We start from the raw sequence: 19,490 nt of genomic DNA on the forward strand, positions 1-19,490 counted from the left end.
AAGTTGATTGCAGATCATATTGACATTAAAAAGAGAAGTCTGACAAAAGAAAGTAACACAAGTCATCAGACCTTCATACAGGGTTTTTTTTTTTACCTTGAAATAAAGTTAATTTGTGTTAAACCTATTGATGTTTATAACCTCTGCCAGAAGCCATGTTGTTATAACCCAGAGTTATGCTTTTCTAACACTCAAAACCGAGCAGTGATTATGTCTTCAGTCCTTGAATATACAGCTAAAAATACAAATACTACGAATTGCAGCATCACAAAGTAATTGTTTCCAAGTTAAAAGCACAAAATGCAAACAAAAAACACAACGTCTTCCTGAGAATAAAACATGAACAACAGATGTTTTCCATTTCAGATACTTTAAGGACTACACTGTGTTTTCCTACTGTACTGGTACTGGACAGCTATTGCTTTCTATTGATTTAACTACAATATTAAATCCTGTTTATACAAAGTAAATATACTTTGACAAATAATAGAAACTGGGCTGTACTTGTTAGAATAAGCTAAATGAGGTGGCCCTCTGAGGGTGTATCTAAAACAGACACTCAGACTTAGAAATGATGTTAGTATGAAGGCTGGGTGTTGTTTCTTAAAAAACTGCTGTTGCTTATATATGCAGATGAGGAGACAATTTGTGACAAGACCAGTAAAAAACAAAACGAATCATCGGTAGAAATCAGACACTATCTCTGACAGCTACATATTAAATTCTCTCCCTCATCAAACCACTCATCCATCATCATTCTGTCTGGTAAAAGTGTGTTTACAAAAAATTGGATCATTTTCAGACGCAAGACATTTTGTATTGATAAATCTTTTTTTGAATCTAGCAAGGTTTCACAAGACAGATACAGACAGAACACACACTTTATAACTTTATGAAAAGCAGGTTTGTGCTTCAAGTTCAAGTCCAGATCGACATAGAGCATGCAAGGTGGGGGGCGAGGTGGTCAGAGAGGGACCATAGACCTCTAGACCAGACAGAGGATGTACAGGGAGCATACTTTGGACTTGATAAAAGAGCTGAAGAACCAGGGATCAGAAATCATAAGCATCTGGATCTTGAAGAATATGAAAGGCAGCATATTGTCGTAGATCTGCCGCTGCAGACTCTTTATCAGAGACAACACCACCAGCATCTTCCACAGATGGGAAAAGGGATAGGAAATGGGGATGGAAGGTTATGGAAATAAATGGATGTAAGCAGAGAAAGCAAAGCATTTAAGGATGGGAGAATGACAGATGTTGAGGCCAAATGAATTCCCTGAAGCTAATGTGCGACAGAGGAACATTTGAGCTTTGGATGTTTCTTACCTCTTTCAGGCGCTCCATGTCTTTGAGGTAGAATCCAATGTAAAAAAGGCTGAGATAAGAATTTACAAACTGAAACTGCAAGAGAAAGAAATATCAGGTGTCATTAAGAAGAGCGTTATGTGAAAAGGAATTTGAAAATAAACATGTTTCTTAATCTCATGGGTAGTTTTAGATATTAGATCAAAGCTACTCACAAGAACCATTTTGATGATGAGATTTTTCTCATAGGCACTCTGGAGTCTATAGTTTTCTGGGAAAATATAAAATAAAATCAATGAATCTCAGATGAAAGCAATTTTATTAAGATGAACTTCTATAAGAAATGATCTGCTCTGACGTGTATGTAGATCTGGAGGAATCTGATAACTTTTCTCTCACCCATGTCATTGAGCCAGCAGGCGATTTTCCTGTACACCTCGTCACATGCAGTCACAGTGATAGCTAGCATGATTTTTGGGATAAAGCGAGCTAGCCGGGGCATTTCCTTGATCCCCATCACAAACTCCTGCAGAGACACAATTACAGCTTTTTACCCATCACATCCGAGAAAAACTAAAATATAGGTGTTCAACAGGCTTCATTACATTCACCCATGCAAATAATCTTACCAAACATAAACAAGGACAGATGCAGGCTTAAGCTAAGACATGTATGCTACATTTTAACAAGCAGGACACGTAAAAAACAGATGCTGACAGCAGCATGACCGACCTGCAGCTCAAAGCAGATGAGCATGACCAGGAAGACAAAGCAGAGACAGAGGATACAGATGGGCAGGCTGACCAGCCACCTGAACACACGCCTCCGCCATGGAGGATAGTAGAACTCCTCACATCCTGTTATGGGACTGCAGCGCTTGACTCCCTGACAGAAATAAGGAGAGAGAGAATTTAGATTGGGCCTGAGAGCGAAGAGGATATGAAGATGGAAGAAGGAGTCAGAGGTTTTGTTTCTCTCACCCGGAACTGAGGCCGTGGTTCCTCCAGCGATTCGGACGGCGTATCCAGTGTTCCCCACTTGAATGCCAGCTCAGCCCCCCTCCTCTTCCACCGCTCCAGAAACAGAGTGGCCCACACCACGTTGAACAGTGCAAACACCACGCAGCAGATATCACGACTCGTCTGAAACAACACAAACGCTCAGGTGACCTTTTTTGTTTGGTGATTTCAGTTTTTTAAGGCTATTATAGCTTCTCTTCTCACCTGATCAGACTCAGTGAGCATCCACAACACAAATCCGATCACAGCAGGATACAACATGGAAGTGGTGTAAAATCCCAGCCAGGCAAAATACATGGCAATCTTCACCCCAAAATAGTCACAGATATCATCTGTAAAAACAAATGTAAAAGTACATATTGCAAAGGATGCTACAGTATGACACGACGTGACTGCTAAAATATATAACAGGGAAGCATGAGCTTGGTTTCTCAAGTGTTGTGGTTGTACTAAGTGTTATGAACTGTATATGTAAGAGTGCATTTGTCCATTTGTTCTACTGACCTAAAGGCTGTTTCTCACAAACAGCCTGGACCCAGGACTTCATCAGCTGACTGAGGATCCTCTGCTCATGAAGAGGAAACACCTGCTGGATCACACCTCGTGCACTCAGCTCCGGTACTGTCGGGAATAATAAAGTAAGTTAGAAATGACTGTGCATTTAATTTTCTAGAGATAGATGCATTAACAAAAGAAGAGTAGATATGATTCGATATATAAAGATAAAACTATCAGCTAAAATATAATATGAAATCAATCAAAAATGATGCCTCAAACTATTTTTAAAACCAACTGAGGGATTTATAATCGATATTGATAGTAAACACATGTATCACAGAGCTTTACTATAAAGGAATAACACTTACTGATTGGCTGACCCTCCAGGAAGTTGATATTATGCAGCACCTCCCCATGTTTGGCACGTAAATTGTCCATCCAATATTTAATGATGCTCTGCCTCTCCTGCAGCAACCAAGACAAGGAGAGAGTCAAATCAGGTGATGTCTTGACATATCAGCATATTAACTTAAGATGAGATGAGATGAGATGGACCTTTATTAATCCCCGTGGGGAAATTCAGTAGTTTAACAGCAACAAGGTAAGATTGAAAAACAGGGTATGGGTGTGTGTGTGTGTGTGTGTGTGTGTGTGTGTGTGTGTGTGATTTGGGTGTGTGTGCGCTGACACTTACTTGTGAGGTAAAGAAACACAGCTCACTCTCGATGTTCTCGTAGATGTAGTCCTCCTCACAGGAAAAGTTTCGGGTTCCTCCTCCAAACTCGTGCTTCACAGCTTTCCTCAGTCCCATCTCCTCAGCACCTCGCAACAAACTGCAGGACAACATGGAGAGAATTATTTACTAGTTTTTATACTTTTACAGAAATACTGTAGGTGTTCTGCAATTTGAAGCTCTTGCTTTGAGCTCTGAGCATTTTTTTTATATTTGCAATACATTTGTCAAAAATCTGATTTATCAATAATGAAAACAGTTGCAGTCAAGTGGATGAATAGATTATAGAAATCAAATTCTAGATGCGTAGCAAACAGTATACTGGAAATGACCACAGTGTACTGGGTCCGTTTTTTATGGAATTATCAAAACCAACAGCAAACAATACCATTAGCGGAGACCTTCATAGTGTTAAAGTCATTTGAACTCTCCTCCTCTTAATGCTTCAACCTCATCACTCTCTCTCATCATCTGGATACCCATCAGCCCTTCCTCTATGTTTCTCATCTCTCTCTCCCTCCCTCCCTCCCTCCCTCCCTCCCTCCTCCTCCCTTATACAGCCCCTCTGTCTACTCTCCCCTTCTCTTTACCCTGTTATTTCTCAGAGTCCCGTCCTTTGTCTCCTTCTCCCCCTCCTCTTTCTTTATCCCATCAGCCCTTTCTCCTCTCCTTCTGTCCTTGCCACAGGCTTTGTGCTGAAATCGCACTAATAATGCAGCACCACGCCCACAGTTCCCTCCAGGCAAACTGCTCACCTTTCTCTGTCACATGTTCATGTATATATAGTTTATACACACACATGCAGGAGCAAAGCCCAGGTGGGCCTGTAACATCCATCCATCATGCAGCTTCAGGCCGCACAGTGAAGTACGTCCAGCACCATGATTGATTACAGCAGAAATGTGAGGTGTAAGCTTTTGTATCACCGCTGAATACTGCTTAGTGCGCAGCATCTCTACAGAGGTCCTTGACTGAGGGGAGAAAAAAGGCTGTATCTATTTAAACCAACTGTTTAGCCATTCAAGCCAATAACTGCAAGGCTTTCAGAGGTGCCAGAAATCTTGATGAGTTTCCACCTTTTTGTTATTTCATTAAAAACTCCCCAATTACATTTCCCCAAATACTAGGAGTCTTAACTTGGAGACACAGTCAAAGGGCATGTGTGGACAAAACTAACCTTGTAAAAGAGCAGAATATTGTTTAGGCACTGCACGTAAGGTTATGCTAATATAGCAAATATCTCTCAGACATAATGTGGAGCATCAGCAGAAACAGGATGCTGCCCAGTCAGAGCTGCGGAAGGACTAATGTATGGTATATCAGCTAGGAAAAAATGAAGAGGAGCTATTTTCATATTTTATATTTGCATAGAGTATGGTAATTGCTACAATGAAATTATACAATATACTTGTATACTGTTTTCAGAGCAATAACACAGCTTTTTAGCTAATACCTTGTTTTTTTACCTTGTTTTTTTATACTTATACCCTCTTCCTTTAAAAACACAAAGGAAAATAAAGACATTAAAGTTGTCCGCATTATACAAACAAAGCCCACAGTTAACGGCAAAGAAAAGCTGGTATCCTCACATTGTAGGGGTTGAAAGGAAAATTCTCACTTCTCTAGAATGCTTAGAAAATGACTATTCAAGATGAAATTGGAAGGATGAAATACTTTATCTCTTCTATCTCATGAAATGTAGGTCAACTTTTCCAACAGCAGGTGTCTTTGTTTGCAAAAGAGGAGGCTGTGCTTTTTGTCACACAGAAATGATTTTACTTGAGGATTTCATCTAAAAACTCACTGGCACACTTTCCAAAAGCACTCTCTCCACCCTCCTACCACATTACCCTCCCTGTTGTTTTTCCCTTTGTCTTTCTGGTTTACTCCGATCTCTTTCTCTCTTGTTCTCTTAGCATCTGCCTCTATCTGCCTTTCTTTCTTCATTTCTTCCAGCCATCTGTCTATTCCTATTACATTCATTGGTAATAGGTTTGTTTGAGGCATTCTGTTTTTTTCAAGTGGCCCATTGTTAAATGCACAGTCAGCAGAGAGGACTCTACATTCACCAAGAGATGAAACGCAGTATAGCACAGTAAGTGCCACCCTGATCCCCTGGATTGTATTTCTCAGTATTTATATATCAAAGTCAATGCTGAGATTAAAATGACCCTGGGCTCATCCCCAATTCCCCTGGAGATATTTTCAAAACAAGAGTGAGTGAGTGTGTGGGCACTGTAATCAAATAAAATGCAATCTACACTGTTCAGGCTGACTAACCTTCTGCACAGTTTAAATAACCTGCAGCTATTAGCGGTGGTGCTTATACAGTAAAAATCAGGCATCCCATTGAGGGAGCCTGACTAGTTATACACTGTGTATGAGCTTAACAACTCTGCATGCTATATGATAGCTGCAGCCAAATATAATGCCAATTTGATAAAGGTCTTAAACATTACGCATATCTTTGGCTTTGACATCCCGACTCCAGTGGTAGCTAAAACATAACTAAACAACAAACTACCATTTCATTTTCAAAAGCTACTGCTGTGGCTTCTTGCCTGTATTTCAGGCTGATAGGGTATTTAATAGACAACTACAGTTTAACCAGCAATATCAACATTATACCTGCAACCAGACAGTAGTTAATATTTTTCAGCTGAAGCTTAAAAAAGTATCTTTACAGTATGTTTTGTGTTTAATACATTTGTAATGAATGGTTTCGATATCTATCTACTTTCTTGCTTAGATCAAGATGACATATAAATACACAAAGGGAAAAAGATGAGAAGGTTAAACGTTTCAATCTCGACTCTACTGTATGTACTCTTATAAACTATACCGTTTTCAGAAGCTGGTTGATTTTCCCTATTAGATGGCTATATATTTTGTTTTCAAAAAAGTACTCAATAAAAAGGGGGATTAATAAATGTTCACTTAGTTGCAGTTATACTGTCAAGATTAAGCCATAAGATATTAATGACTAAAAACAACCTTGAAAAATGTGTGGCTCACAATAGCCAACATTTGAAGAGAGTGCTTACTTTTCATACGTAGCGGTGACGAAGAACGCATAGACTCGCGTGTGCTTGTGATGTCGGATTTGGATGATGAGCTCTGGGATTCCCAGCCGGATGTGGTTCAGTAGCCATAGCAACGTGTGGTCATCTATAGAGTCTGTGGCAGGAAATAAAAAATGATTAGGCCCACGCATCATCGTAAACACGAGCTGCAGGGAGTACTCCCACAGTCCTGTACCATTTATTGCTGAGCAGCAGCTGGAGGTTAAGAGTCGTAATAACAAACAATATAGAATGACTTCTTCTCTGCTTTCTTAGCTGCTGCAGAGATTCAATCTGGCCATAAAAAGCTTCTGCAACCTTCATGCTATGGCGAAGGAAATGAAATGAAGAAGTACGATCAATACTGTCATGATCCTTATCTTTATTATCCACATTATATAACGTTATGTTCAGCGTTCAGGCTGTTCTTTAGTGGAAAAATAAAAACCTAATATACATTTGAGCTTAAATTAAGTTTTCAGCAACAATTAGAAATTATTAATTGGGGTTCTAGAAAATAATGAAAATATCCAATTATCACGAACATCCTCGCGAGTGATTTGAAAAAGCTGCCTAGCTTGCTCTTTTGGTAGAGAAACGAGAATTAGAGCCCAATTTATTTCAAAATACTGAAATTATCATGTGAGAAAGATCTGTAAGGACCTTGTGATAAATGTCTACCTTATTTTGAGTTTTATTATTATTTTTCACAAAAAATATGTTTACTGAACAATGTGTGTGCTTTCTGTGATACAATACATTGTCTGTTTCTGAACAACATTCAGGGTAAAGTAATTATTTAGCATATCTTGAGTAATATCGGTCCAATCCCAAACCACGCCCTTCACCCTACCCCTACACACTCCCCCTCCGTGATGGAGTGAACTCCGTGGAGTGACACTCGCAGCTCAACGAGGCTCCCTCCTGTCAGATGGAGGGAGTAAATACAGCGGCAAGCTTTGGGACAAACTCCCCTCTCCGGCAGAAACAGGAAATGCCGTAACTGTATGTAGCAACGGTTTCAAATCAGCATCTCTTAGACAAAAAATGTAAACTTTTTTGTAAAGCTCTTTTAGTTTTAAACCTGATTTTTATAAGCTTCTTACATGTAGTTTTTGCAACAGTCTGTAAATACACACAACTTTATAATAAAATGCACACATTTACCTTTTTCTAGACTAAACACAGGTATGATCCTAAGTTAAAAAATACGAGGTTATCATGAGGTTGTTAACATCGCAGTTTATCAGTGGATGTTTGCTGGAACTACTTGTACACAGCGTGTTTCCTGACGGACACACACAGCGTCGAGACCAGTCAGGTAGAGACCGGTCAGCAAATCAACACCGATGCAGACTCGCTGTTTGAGGGCTTGATAGCCCACTCCCCCTCCACACCGCTCCACACTCGTTGGTTTGGAACAGCACTTAATGTGGCGGACCCTCCCACGAACGGAGGGGTAGTATGTAGGGGTAGGGTGTAGGGAATTGGTTTGGAATTGGGCCATAAAGTCGTAATCACAAAATAATTTCGGCCAGGGTTAACAGGATATGAAATTAGTATATAGAAATACAAATTTGTGAACATTTATAAGTGCCTGACCTGCAAATGTCATGAGGACATCACAATTCTCCGTGGGCACCGTCTTCATCCAAGACTTATGAGACATGATGTGTCTCCCAGCCTGCAGCAGCCGCTTTCCAAACAACTTATCTGAGAGACAGAGACAGAGAGACGGACAGGAAGATAGACAGAGCCAGTAGAGACACAGGGGGGAGAGAAAGAGAGAGTCACCTTTTCAGAGTGAAACAGTGTAAAAAGCCATGACATTTTGAACATTTTCTACAAGCCCCTCTCCAAAACTCTTACCCCTGCTGCCCTAAAAAAGAAAAACAGTGACCCACACGGCAAGACACACACAAACTCATCCTTCTCAGCGGGACAGATTTAAATGTCACAGCCCTTCGCCTCACAACATGAGACTGACAGAGCTTATCCTGCCCTGCCAAGACCAGGGGCCACACATTGTCCACAGTCTCTGAATTGTCACAAACGTTCTCAGCTCAATCAAATCAACACATCTAAATGCAGCTATTTTTCAGTTTGGCATATGCTAATATGCAAACATACTGTATGTATATGTAACATTTTGTCTATGCCAAATATAGCGCTATAAGTAACCTCATCCTCATGTGTAAAATTAACTTGGCTCTATTCCCGAAGTCAACAGCACACCAATAGCAGCTCTAATGTAGCCACAGTAATGTCACATTATAACATAGGCAATCGTAATGCAGCAGTCTGAAAGAAAATAAAGCATGGTATATATTTCTTCCTGGGTGGATATGCTGTTACGTCATTGGAAATTGTTGTACAGTGTGCGGGCTAAAATTAACTTTTTCTTTGACACCTCATTTATCTGTCATTGACCTACTAGTTTCTCTTACTGATATGTTCTTCAGAAGGGCAGCAGAGCCATGTGGGTCTGTAGCCAATTTAACCCCAGCCTCTGCTCAGCTGTCAGAGGACAGTTTGTGAAAATCATTTCCCGGGTCCTGAATAATAATGACAGCCGCCTGGAGAGAATGCCCGTCCCACAACAGCTCTGTGATCACTGAGGCATGGAGCATCAGAGGAGGCGGAAAGTGGGGCACTTTCCAGAGATCACACACACAAGCACATTTAGTATCTCAGAATTCATCCCAGAGTATACTATTTGTTTATGCAGTAAAGGAAAAATATACCTTAAAATTAAAAGCACCATGTCATCCTCCACATGAAGTTAATGTACATCATATAACTGGTTTACGTTTGCTTTTGAAAGTGAGTGTACACTCAAAAAAGGCCAAGGTCATTTCTCATGGCAGGCTATAAATTGAACCAAGATCTCACCACCACTAGCATGATGCAATTAATCACACAGTATTTCTGCGTGTTCTGTGGATCCCATAAACACCTGTCACATAAAAACATAATTGTGCTGCTGCTAAGTGTGTCCCTCTACTTCCTGGAAGAGAGGGGCGACAGAGAGGCCAGGGCTTCCCAGAAATAAACCGGATGGTCTTTCCGGATAATTTGTTCTCCATGTATATAGTACTGTACGGTATGTATTTGCACAAGCACTGCACCAACATGCAATACAAAGCTGCTGGACAAACAGAGTCATGCCATTTCTAACAGCTTGGAGTAGGTTAAATGTTTTTTCGCTTGAGCACTTCAGAAAATTGGTCTGTAGGCAGATGACCGGTTTTTAAAGATGCACTAATCAATCATTTTTGACATCATGAAGCAGAAGGTGTCATTGAAAAGGGTTAGTAGTATACAGTGTAGAGCAGGGGTGGGGAACCTTTTTCCTCTCAAGGGCCATTTCAATTTTGCCGACATCCTCCGAGGGCCGTACAAATTATTGACCTCTGCTTAAAAATACTAAAATCACAGCCCATTAATTTCACCTTTCTTTCATGGTGTGCAAAGAAAAAGCAACCTCTTAATCCAGATATTTTACCATGACTCGCGCATGCATTCACGTGCACGGTTGTGCCATGACCACCAAAACAGAAAGATATGGACACAAGATGTGTGCAAATGTATTTAGTTTCCTATCCATGTGGACATGATTTAAGTGGGGGGGGGACCTAACCTCCTCTAGGGGGCTCTGGGGGCATGCTCCCCCGGGAAGATTATTTTTTAAATGTTGAAGTTAAAAGCATCAATCTGGTGCACTTTGAGAGCAAAATTAGGAGCTATATGGATACATCTCTCAACACCCATATGAAACAGAACTGTAAGCAGATTTATTTTTCTTTATGGATATTTTACAAATCACTCCCCTTTCAAACTGTATTCTTGTTTTATTAATAACAACTTTTTTTTACTGTCATATAGAATTTTATACCTGTTTACTTTATTCTCTTAATTTTTTACAACTATAATGATCATGTAAAGATGTGCCTTTACCTCACTGGTTGTAGAAAAAGCTTCTTATATTTGTTAGCATAGCTAGCTAACCAGATGCTAATAACAACAAAGTTATTGACTGTCTGTATGATCAGTATGTCAGATGAACAGATCGCCACTGGGCTTACAACTAAGACACAGCCACGCAAAAACTATAGGTTACTTACGTAACCCCAGTTCTCAGAGTAACATGAAGTGAGATGTCTCACTATGGGATGCGCCTCATCGCGGAGCAAACAGAAGCATCAATCTCATTACGCCAATCCTGATTGGCTGGAGATCTTGACGTCAGCGTCAGGGAAATCACCCCCTATAAGTAGCTTGCGCCACAACGCATGCGCCATTCAAAATAAGCACCTCTTCTCGCTTCACCATAGCAAGGAGGGCCGTCTGGTGAGACATCTCACTTCATGTTACTCTGAGAACTGGGGTTACGTAAGTAACCTATAGTTCTCATTCATAACACTCCGTTAAATGTCTCACTATGGGAAATTGTAGCTCCCGTATTGCCAGACGAGCTTATCTCGAAAATCACCAAACCAACCAGAACTTAACAGGTAGAGCTCTGACTCAACCAGGTGCCCAGCACTGCTTGAGTCACACTGGGAGCAGAACGTCCAGCCTGTTAGGAGGCAGACAAAAGTGAGCGGCGAGGACCAGCTCGCCGCTGCACCAATGTCCTTGATGGGAGACATCTTGGACAGAGTCCAGAATGCAGCCAGACTCTGAGTCGAAAGCGCTCGCGGACCCGAGGGTGCCTGTGAACTCTGACTCGTATGAGCCCCAAAGCAATTGCTTCCACAGACCAGTGGGAGAGCCGTTGCTTAGTAACAGGCTTGCCCTTATAAGGGTTAGCCCAGGACACAAGGGGTTGGTCATTATGACAAAGCACCCTTGATCTGTCCCTGTACGTGCGTGAAGCACGGGCTGGACACGGCAAATCCGGCCGCTGTTCCCCGGAGGAATACAGTGGCGGGGAGGATGCCTTAATGTCAAATGTGGTACCCGAACCGACCGCCTTAAGATAAAGGCAGGGTCAGGCTTCAACCACACTCTGTTTGCCCTGGGGCAAACTGAGTGCATGAAAACTGTACAGATAGTGCATGAGTGCCACTGGCTCGCTTGGCAGCTGCCAGGGTCAGCGTCATGTCACACTGTATTTAGATTGTACCACTCACGGGCCAGGCCCATAGAGCCAAGCGCTCTGGGTGTGGGTGAAAGATCGCCCCCCCCGCTTGGGACAGTATGTCCCTGCGTAGTGGGAGCTGCCATGGCTGCCCGCACAGCAGCTGATATATCTCCGCTAGCCAGTACATAGCTGACCAGTGCGGAGCTATCAGGATAAGTGTGTGGCGTTGCTCTCTCACTCTGGCCAGAGTTGGGGGTATCAGAGCCAGGGGTGGGAACGCGTACAGAAGGCCCGGGGGCCAATTATGCGCGAGTGCATCCACGCCTAACGGTGCATTTAGATCGCGCATCGAAAAGAACAGCTGACACTGAGCGTTGTCTTTCGATGCGAACAGATCCACCGCGGCTCTGCCGTAACGCACCCACAGCTGGCTCACAATCCTTGGATGTAGAGTCCAGTCTGCATAAAGTGGTATACCTCTGGACAGTAGATCTGCCCCGAGGTTCCTCACTCCCGGTAGGTGCGTCACTCTCAGAGAGAGGAGACGCCTACCGCTCCATAGGATAAGTTTGCGCGACAGTGTGTGTAACTGGAGAGAACGCAAACCCCCTTGGCGGTTAATATACGATATTGTGGTCGTATTGTCTGTCCTCACGAGGACGTGATGTCCCCTGAGGAAAAGCAGAAAGCGTTTTAGGGTGAGAAACACCGCTAAAAGCTCCAGGTAATTTATGTGCGCCCGCTGGAGGTCTCTGCTCCAGAGACCCCTCACCGGGCGACCTTCATAAATACCTCCCCAACCTGTCAGACATGCGTCCGTGGTGACCACTTTCCGTGAAAGGACAGCACCCATAGGCACACCTCGTACTAGAAAAGTCGGGTGCAGCCAGTGGCGCAGTGCCATTACGCATTTCACAGTAACCATCACTCTCCGCGCCATGGCGCGCGGGGTTTAGTTTTAGGGCGGCCACCCAGCGCTGAAACTCCCTCATGTGTAAGCGTCCCAGCCGATGACATGAAGATGTCCTCTTCATGTTCATCCGACTCGGACAGGAGGAACACCGAGGCGTCCTCTTCGTCCTCGTCGTAGTGAAGCTCGAGGACATCCTCCGCGGGTGAGACCATGGTGAGGTCTAACCGGGAGCCCCAGCTCGGTAAAGCGTGGGGTCCCATTCCCGCGTGTCTTGCCGCCGGCCTGCCAGGGCGCGGGAATCCGGTTCTGCGGCCATCGCAGATACTGAGCCCCAGACCGACATGGAGAGGGGTTCACTCTCTGTGGCAGATGTCCCCGCGTCTTGACTGCCGGCCGGCAGGTCAGAGGACATGGGGGGTTCCTGCTCCGACAGGCTAGCTTGGCGTGCTAGCCGTCGGCGGAGGCTCTTTACGGTGAAGCGGACACAATGTCCGCACGAGCCGGGGTTGTCGATAGCGCCTCTGGCGTGTTCCAGCCCGAGGCAGGACGAGCAGACCTGGTGTGTGTCTGTGCCCGAGATCTTCAACCCGCAGCCGCAGAGTCGAGCCACCGAGTCCCTGACTCCTCTGGTGTGAGGGAGAGGGGCGTCCATCTTGTTCGCCTCGTGGCGTGGAGAGGACCCGCTCTCAACAGGTAGGTTGGGAGAAAAAGAGGTAACCACCCTGTCCTTAATCCGGAGAAAAGGACGGTGTGGGTCTTTTATTCTCGGAGAATACTGACTGGTGTGGCAGTATGCTCCTTTTAATCCTTTCCTCCTCCGTGGGGAAGAGAAAAGAAAATACTTCCTCGCTACCGTGGTGTCGGTAGTGAGGGAGCAAGCTAACGCTAGCTTGAAAAAGTCAGACCTAGCTTACTTTCCGGGGAAAGAGAGCGGCGAGGTCGATTTCAACAATAACTAGCGTTAGTAATTACCGTCTTCCTGCGAAGCAGAAGGAGTAGCCGGCAAGCGCCCGTCGACCGAAATGGATATTTGGGTTCAGTCTGTGGACCGTGAAGCTTGTCCGGCTACCATAGAGATGTGCTCTGAAGCGAGAAGAGGTGTTTGAATGGCGCATGCGTTGTGGCGCAAGCTACTTATAGGGGGTGATTTCCCTGACGCTGACGTCAAGATCTCCAGCCAATCAGGATTGGCGTAATGAGATTGATGCTTCTGTTTGCTCCGCGATGAGGCGCATCCCATAGTGAGACATCGAACGGAGTGTTATGAATGAGAACTGCAGCATGTGTACGGCTCCTTATGGGTACTGCAATTTTTGGAAGTGCCGGAGCGGAGCGGCGTTCTGTTGCTCTCCGTCAGAACTACAACCCTGTCAGACGAGACATATACCACGTGATGACACGTTAGGCTCGTGTTGTGTTCAAGGACCCTGACCTTGGCCAGGAAAAACAGGCACTCGCTTGTTTAATTTTTTGCGGTCTAGATTTCTTTAATTTTTTTCTTTTTTGCGTGTGTTTATAAATTACCTCGAGGGCCGTACCAAATTGTCTCGCGGGCCGTATACGGCCGCAGGTTCCCCACCCCTGGTGTAGAGTATAACAATAATCACACAACACTGCAGTAACATTCAGGTATACAAAAACTTTTATCGTGTTTTTTATATAATCTCTACTTTCAATGGACTAGGGTACTTAGTATACATTGAGCACTTGGCCTGTGTTCGTCTCTGACTTGTGGCTTTGCTGCATTTTCACTGCTGTACTACTTTACGAAAATGATCTATAGAAAAAGCTCTGACAAACCCGCTGTTTGTAGATTTCTTTGCCAATAAGCTACAAGACAGTATGCTACCCATTGATCACCAACAACAGACTGACAAATTAAGTGATAGCTGGTGAATACAGTGGAGCATCTAGCAGTTTAAAATACAGATATGTTCCTCAGCATATATTGGTGATCAAACCAGAGCTACACAAAAGTGAAATTGAACATTGGCAAGAAGCAGGTCTCGCAAAAAATACTTATGTTTCTCTATGCCTGTTTGATGAGTAAACTGGCAAAAAATAAATAAATAGAGCCATTATAGACACAAATGTTGAGTTAATCCAAGGTTAACCTTTTCTTAAAATTCCTCAAAACATATTTAGGGATGGTAATCCTTGTAAAGATAAATCAAAACAGTGTTATTCCATAATTGTACCTGCAAACAGATCTTGAATTAGAGTAGCATTACTATTTAAAGGATCCTTCCCAAGTACTTACAAAGAGGTTCTGAAAACGTAATGTGTTTCCACACATCTCTTCCCCTCTGAAGAACAGTTTCAAACATTGAAACGGGCCGAACAGGAAACAGAGCGAGGTATTTTAGATGTTTTAATCTCGAGTGGTACTCCGGGATAGTAAAATCTGCTCCAACCGCTCCACTGGGTTTAAGAAAAAAGGCTGCAGGCAGTGCTGCGACATGACAGCAATTCTAATGAGTCCTGTATTCATCGCTGAGGGCAACACACACACACACACACACACACACACACACACACACACACACACACACACACACACACACACACACACACACACACACACACACACACACACACACAGCACACACACACACACACACACACACACACACACACACACACACACCACACACACACACACACACACACACACACACACACACACACACACACACCACACACACACACACACACACACACACACACACACACACACACACACACACACACACACACACACACACACACACACACACACACACACACACACACACACACACACACACACACACACACACACACACACACACACACACACACACACACACACACCACACACACACACACACACACACCACCACACACACACACACACACACACACACACACACACACACACACACACACACACACACACACACCACACACACACACACACAATTGGTTTTACCATTCAACAATGCTTCAGTTCAAAAGCCCCAATACTGAGCATGTATTTCTGATGGTTTGCATTTATTTGTGTAGTAATTACTTGGTTGAACGAGGACTGATTCATACACACGTCAAGGGTTCACTGCACGGACTGGGCCAGTCTGCATGCGTAAGAGTGTGTTTTCACACTACACAATCACACAACCTATCAATGACGTAGTTCCCTCAAAGCAGCACACCTGAGACCACGGCCAGCTGATAAAGCTGATAAACAGTATAAGTCTGTTTATCAGCAGAACATCATCGAAGCTTTTCAGCGTCACCATTAAGTAACAACTCAACAACCCATAACCGATAAGATTTAATAAGTTAAATGAGGCACAGCTGATTTTTCTGTTTTTTTATCACAAATCTTTAATGTATACAATTCATTTAGCTCTATTTTTGGTCTCAATCAAGTCTTGAAAGAATATATCGCATTCTTTAGATGTGAAATGCTCCATTAGCTAGTTGCTAAAGGCTGTTTGGTGCTGGGTATGTAGTTTACAAAGATTTTCTGGTTAAAAAAGAAGCCTGCTATTACTAAAAATGATGCAAGTGAGATAACATTAAACCAAAACTGCAAGTTGTGCCCCCAAACACCAAAACAATGAGTTAAATAGCTCCATAGAGCTGACCTACACAAAGGACATTGATTATAAAAATATATCACGGCACTCACGTTTTTGATTGTCACAGCCCATTATTATTTTACGTATTTGATTATTATCCCCCCTTCCTGAATGTATATGGAATGTATGACTAATTTCTCAATAAAAAACATACTTAATATTTTAAATTGTAATGGTTAGAGAAGTTAAGAAGAAGCTTTTAAATGCTTAAACATGATTTTAGGAATATCTCATGTAAGTACAGCCCAGTTAGTTAATCTCTTTAAAAATAAATGTTTGCAATTACATAGAAAACTCTTCCAAAATGTAATTTATACTGGCAAAATAAGAGAAATGTTCTGAGTTGTAGAGACCCATTTGGCCCTGTATCAGAAACCAGGGCACCGTGGAGCAGGTTGGCCCAGGACGATCAATGATACAGATAAAGCTGTATTACTCACGGCCTTCACACTGAGACAACTGTTTCAGGGCAACGCTTATCAGACAGCAGCCAGGCAGGCGCAACAAGCAGAGTGTCTTTCTGTGAGTTGCTCTATTAAGCGTGTCTTCGGTGTGTGTGTGTGTGTGTGTGTGTGTGTGCGCTCTTGAAATATAAAGTGCCAAGATTAATAGGGTGTAAATCTGTTATGAAACTCACGCGAAGCACTGAGATGAAGGTCACAGCCACTAAAGAAAATATGATGCATTTACTGCCTTGGCTGGAGGTCAACTTTTAAGACTTTAGTCAGTCAAGTAGGGGTTATTTTAAATGTTGGGGTCCATGTTTAAGCAGCTGGAACAAAGTTTGGATCGGGTCAAAAGAATATATTATAGTTTGGAACGAGAGAGATTTGCTAATTTAGCTTGATATATAGAGAACACAGGTTTCTGAGTCATTGAGATAATTTATGAAATCATTGCAGTTAACATATTTTATCCTGTAATGTAAACCTAAATCAAATGATGAACTGTAAACGGATTTTAATGTGTGATTAGTAAGGCATCTATGATTAAAGAATCAGGTATTTGAGCAATAACTTGGATAGAAACGTTAAAGATGAAACGATTAATTTGATTCTGCCATAAAGCAAGAAATTAGGCATTGACTTTTCCTTTCCATTATAAATATAAACTTCCCACTTCCTTTGTATAATGCAGCTATTTCTTTGGTAGAGGGCAGCAGAAATATACAAAACAACTTAATGAAAAATGTCTGCAAGTAGATTATAACATTTACTTTGTACTGCAAACATACAATAATTAACTAAATAGACTATTTTCTAAATTCAGTTCATAAATTCAAATCTAATTTCTGAAGAAAGTGGAGGCAACACAGGTAGACTATAAAATAAAGTGGCTAACAGAGAGAAAATGTGATCAGTAAGAAGAAGTGTTTTTTCCTGGGAATCACTTAGGCGATTACCAGTAATTGCTTTTAGGGTTTTGCATATATTGACACTCACTGTAGCTTTCTAATGTGCGTTATTCTTTGAACAAGCAGCTGTTTTGCTTCAGTAGATGTAAAACTTTTAAGAAAATAAATGTCCCTGGAACAACAAATGGTATTAAATGATGTTGAAGGAACCCTTTTTTCATATTGTCCCTTGTTTGTTTAACCAAGAATGCAATTATGAGACGGCAACATGTTTGCTGAGTGACCGCCAATGGTCTATAATTAGATGTGTGATCAGGGGATCACTTTACCAGTTGATAGCCTTTTTTTTGTATACACAGCCCTAATATATAACCCTATATATATAAGGAAACACAAGGATAACACAAAGGCAGTATGTGTATAACAGCAAATATGGAATTCATTTTTACAGTTTAAAACGCATACAAATAAACAAAATGCTAAAATGCTTTTCTTAACATTGGCACCTTAATGCCTTTAAAAAGTTAGCATTATTTAGGAGACAAAATGTTCTCCTTTCCTAACTTTATGAGGCCTGCAGTGCAGATTTAGCACACTGGTTTGATGCTGAGGATTTATACTTTCAAAAGCACCTCTAGAAAAATATGCCTTTTTTTTTAAATATGCCTGGCAACAGTGTGTATTTCCTAAGATGCCTGAGACATAAAGCGGGATTTATCTTCTCAGCAGCAAGTCATTTTGAAGTTTGTCTCTTATTTAGCCAGTCTAAGACAGGCAGTTAAACACATAGACATAATGTAATGAAAGGTACAGACACTGACATAACTCCCGAGAGACAATGAGAGAGAGTAGCAAACAAAATAGGAAAAAAAAAAACATTTCAAATGTCACATCCACTGAGTTTGTGAATGGAACAAATTACCCTATTAGAACGATTACTGCAGAAAGTGGGACAGAGAGACTAATCAGGTTCAAACACACAACAATTTCTATTCCCAACTATGTACGTCCCTGCAAACAGTCGAGTTTACACACAGCCACAGCAACCGTACTGACAGACAGCACCTATTATAACCTGTTCCTAAGTCCCTAAACTCACACACAGACATGCAGAAAGGATTAACAACATCACATGACTGCACATGTACATAGAGAGGTGCACCAAGGGCATGCATACTGAGTCATCACATCATGCAGCTGAAATGTCTGAATTAAATACCAAATCAGACCGTTCCACCTGTGAAGATTATGGGAATCAAGCTGCGGATTCTGCAAATGCAGCCTACATGCCTTGAGGGGAAAAAACGAACCATAACCCACCTCTCCTCTTATCTGTCTCTTTCTTTTCCTCCCACTTCTCCCTCCCTCCCTCCTTCATTCTTCTACTCTCAAACTCACTTTATTGGTTGTCGCAATGGCTGCCTCACTGCACCCTCTCAGTGCAAGGTACACAGTCTGCATACATTTTGGCATCAAATCAACAAACAGTCCCAGTTCCATATTGAATCTCTCTTTTTCCACTGGCAGCTGCACACACAGATGTGTTTTGGATGATATGAAAGCCCCTTCTTCCCGTTGCAGCAGAGCACTCCACATTTCTCCTTTTCGCTTTCTTTCACCTTAGTCTTTCAGCTCAGTCTCTCTCACTCCTGGTTATATATTTGTGTTGCTACCATCCCTGGCTCTTTCTCTCATCCAAAACCTCTCTCTTAGCCCCCCTGGGCAGATTCTCTCAGTCCTTCCTTCTCTCTGTGCTTTTTTTTCTTTAAATCTCTAGCTCTCTCAGCTCTCCTGCCTTCCCTCTCACTCATGCTGTCTCAAGAGGTATTTGTCATCATCGTGTAGACAGAGCTCCCACAGATGATGCCTTCAAAGGAGGCAGAGGGAAAGAAGAG

The 19,490-nt window shown here is 42.4% G+C and overlaps 1 protein-coding gene across 2 annotated transcripts in view; it reads right to left on the minus strand.

Annotated features, from left to right (window-relative positions):
* ano8b (anoctamin 8b) overlaps positions 1-19,490 on the minus strand; it is a 42,243-nt gene that overhangs the window by 8,021 nt on the left and 14,732 nt on the right. The window contains exons 1-12 of one of the 2 annotated variants that reach the window (XM_034207800.1): positions 14,879-15,030; positions 8,222-8,332; positions 6,602-6,734; positions 3,519-3,657; positions 3,193-3,289; positions 2,831-2,947; positions 2,531-2,658; positions 2,288-2,449; positions 2,040-2,192; positions 1,707-1,833; positions 1,523-1,578; positions 1,329-1,403 (exon numbers count right to left, since the gene is read on the minus strand). In XM_034207800.1, coding sequence (XP_034063691.1) covers positions 1,329-1,403; positions 1,523-1,578; positions 1,707-1,833; positions 2,040-2,192; positions 2,288-2,449; positions 2,531-2,658; positions 2,831-2,947; positions 3,193-3,289; positions 3,519-3,657; positions 6,602-6,734; positions 8,222-8,332; positions 14,879-14,945 — 1,365 coding nt within the window. In that variant the 5' untranslated portion in view covers positions 14,946-15,030. Of the gene's footprint in view, positions 1-1,328; positions 1,404-1,522; positions 1,579-1,706; positions 1,834-2,039; positions 2,193-2,287; positions 2,450-2,530; positions 2,659-2,830; positions 2,948-3,192; positions 3,290-3,518; positions 3,658-6,601; positions 6,735-8,221; positions 8,333-14,878; positions 15,031-19,490 lie in introns of those variants that run through there. The other variant, XM_034207713.1, reaches the window with a different exon arrangement.

This window comes from Gymnodraco acuticeps, unplaced genomic scaffold (genome assembly GCF_902827175.1).
Source record: "Gymnodraco acuticeps unplaced genomic scaffold, fGymAcu1.1, whole genome shotgun sequence".
In the NCBI taxonomy this organism is placed as follows: domain Eukaryota; kingdom Metazoa; phylum Chordata; class Actinopteri; order Perciformes; family Bathydraconidae; genus Gymnodraco; species Gymnodraco acuticeps.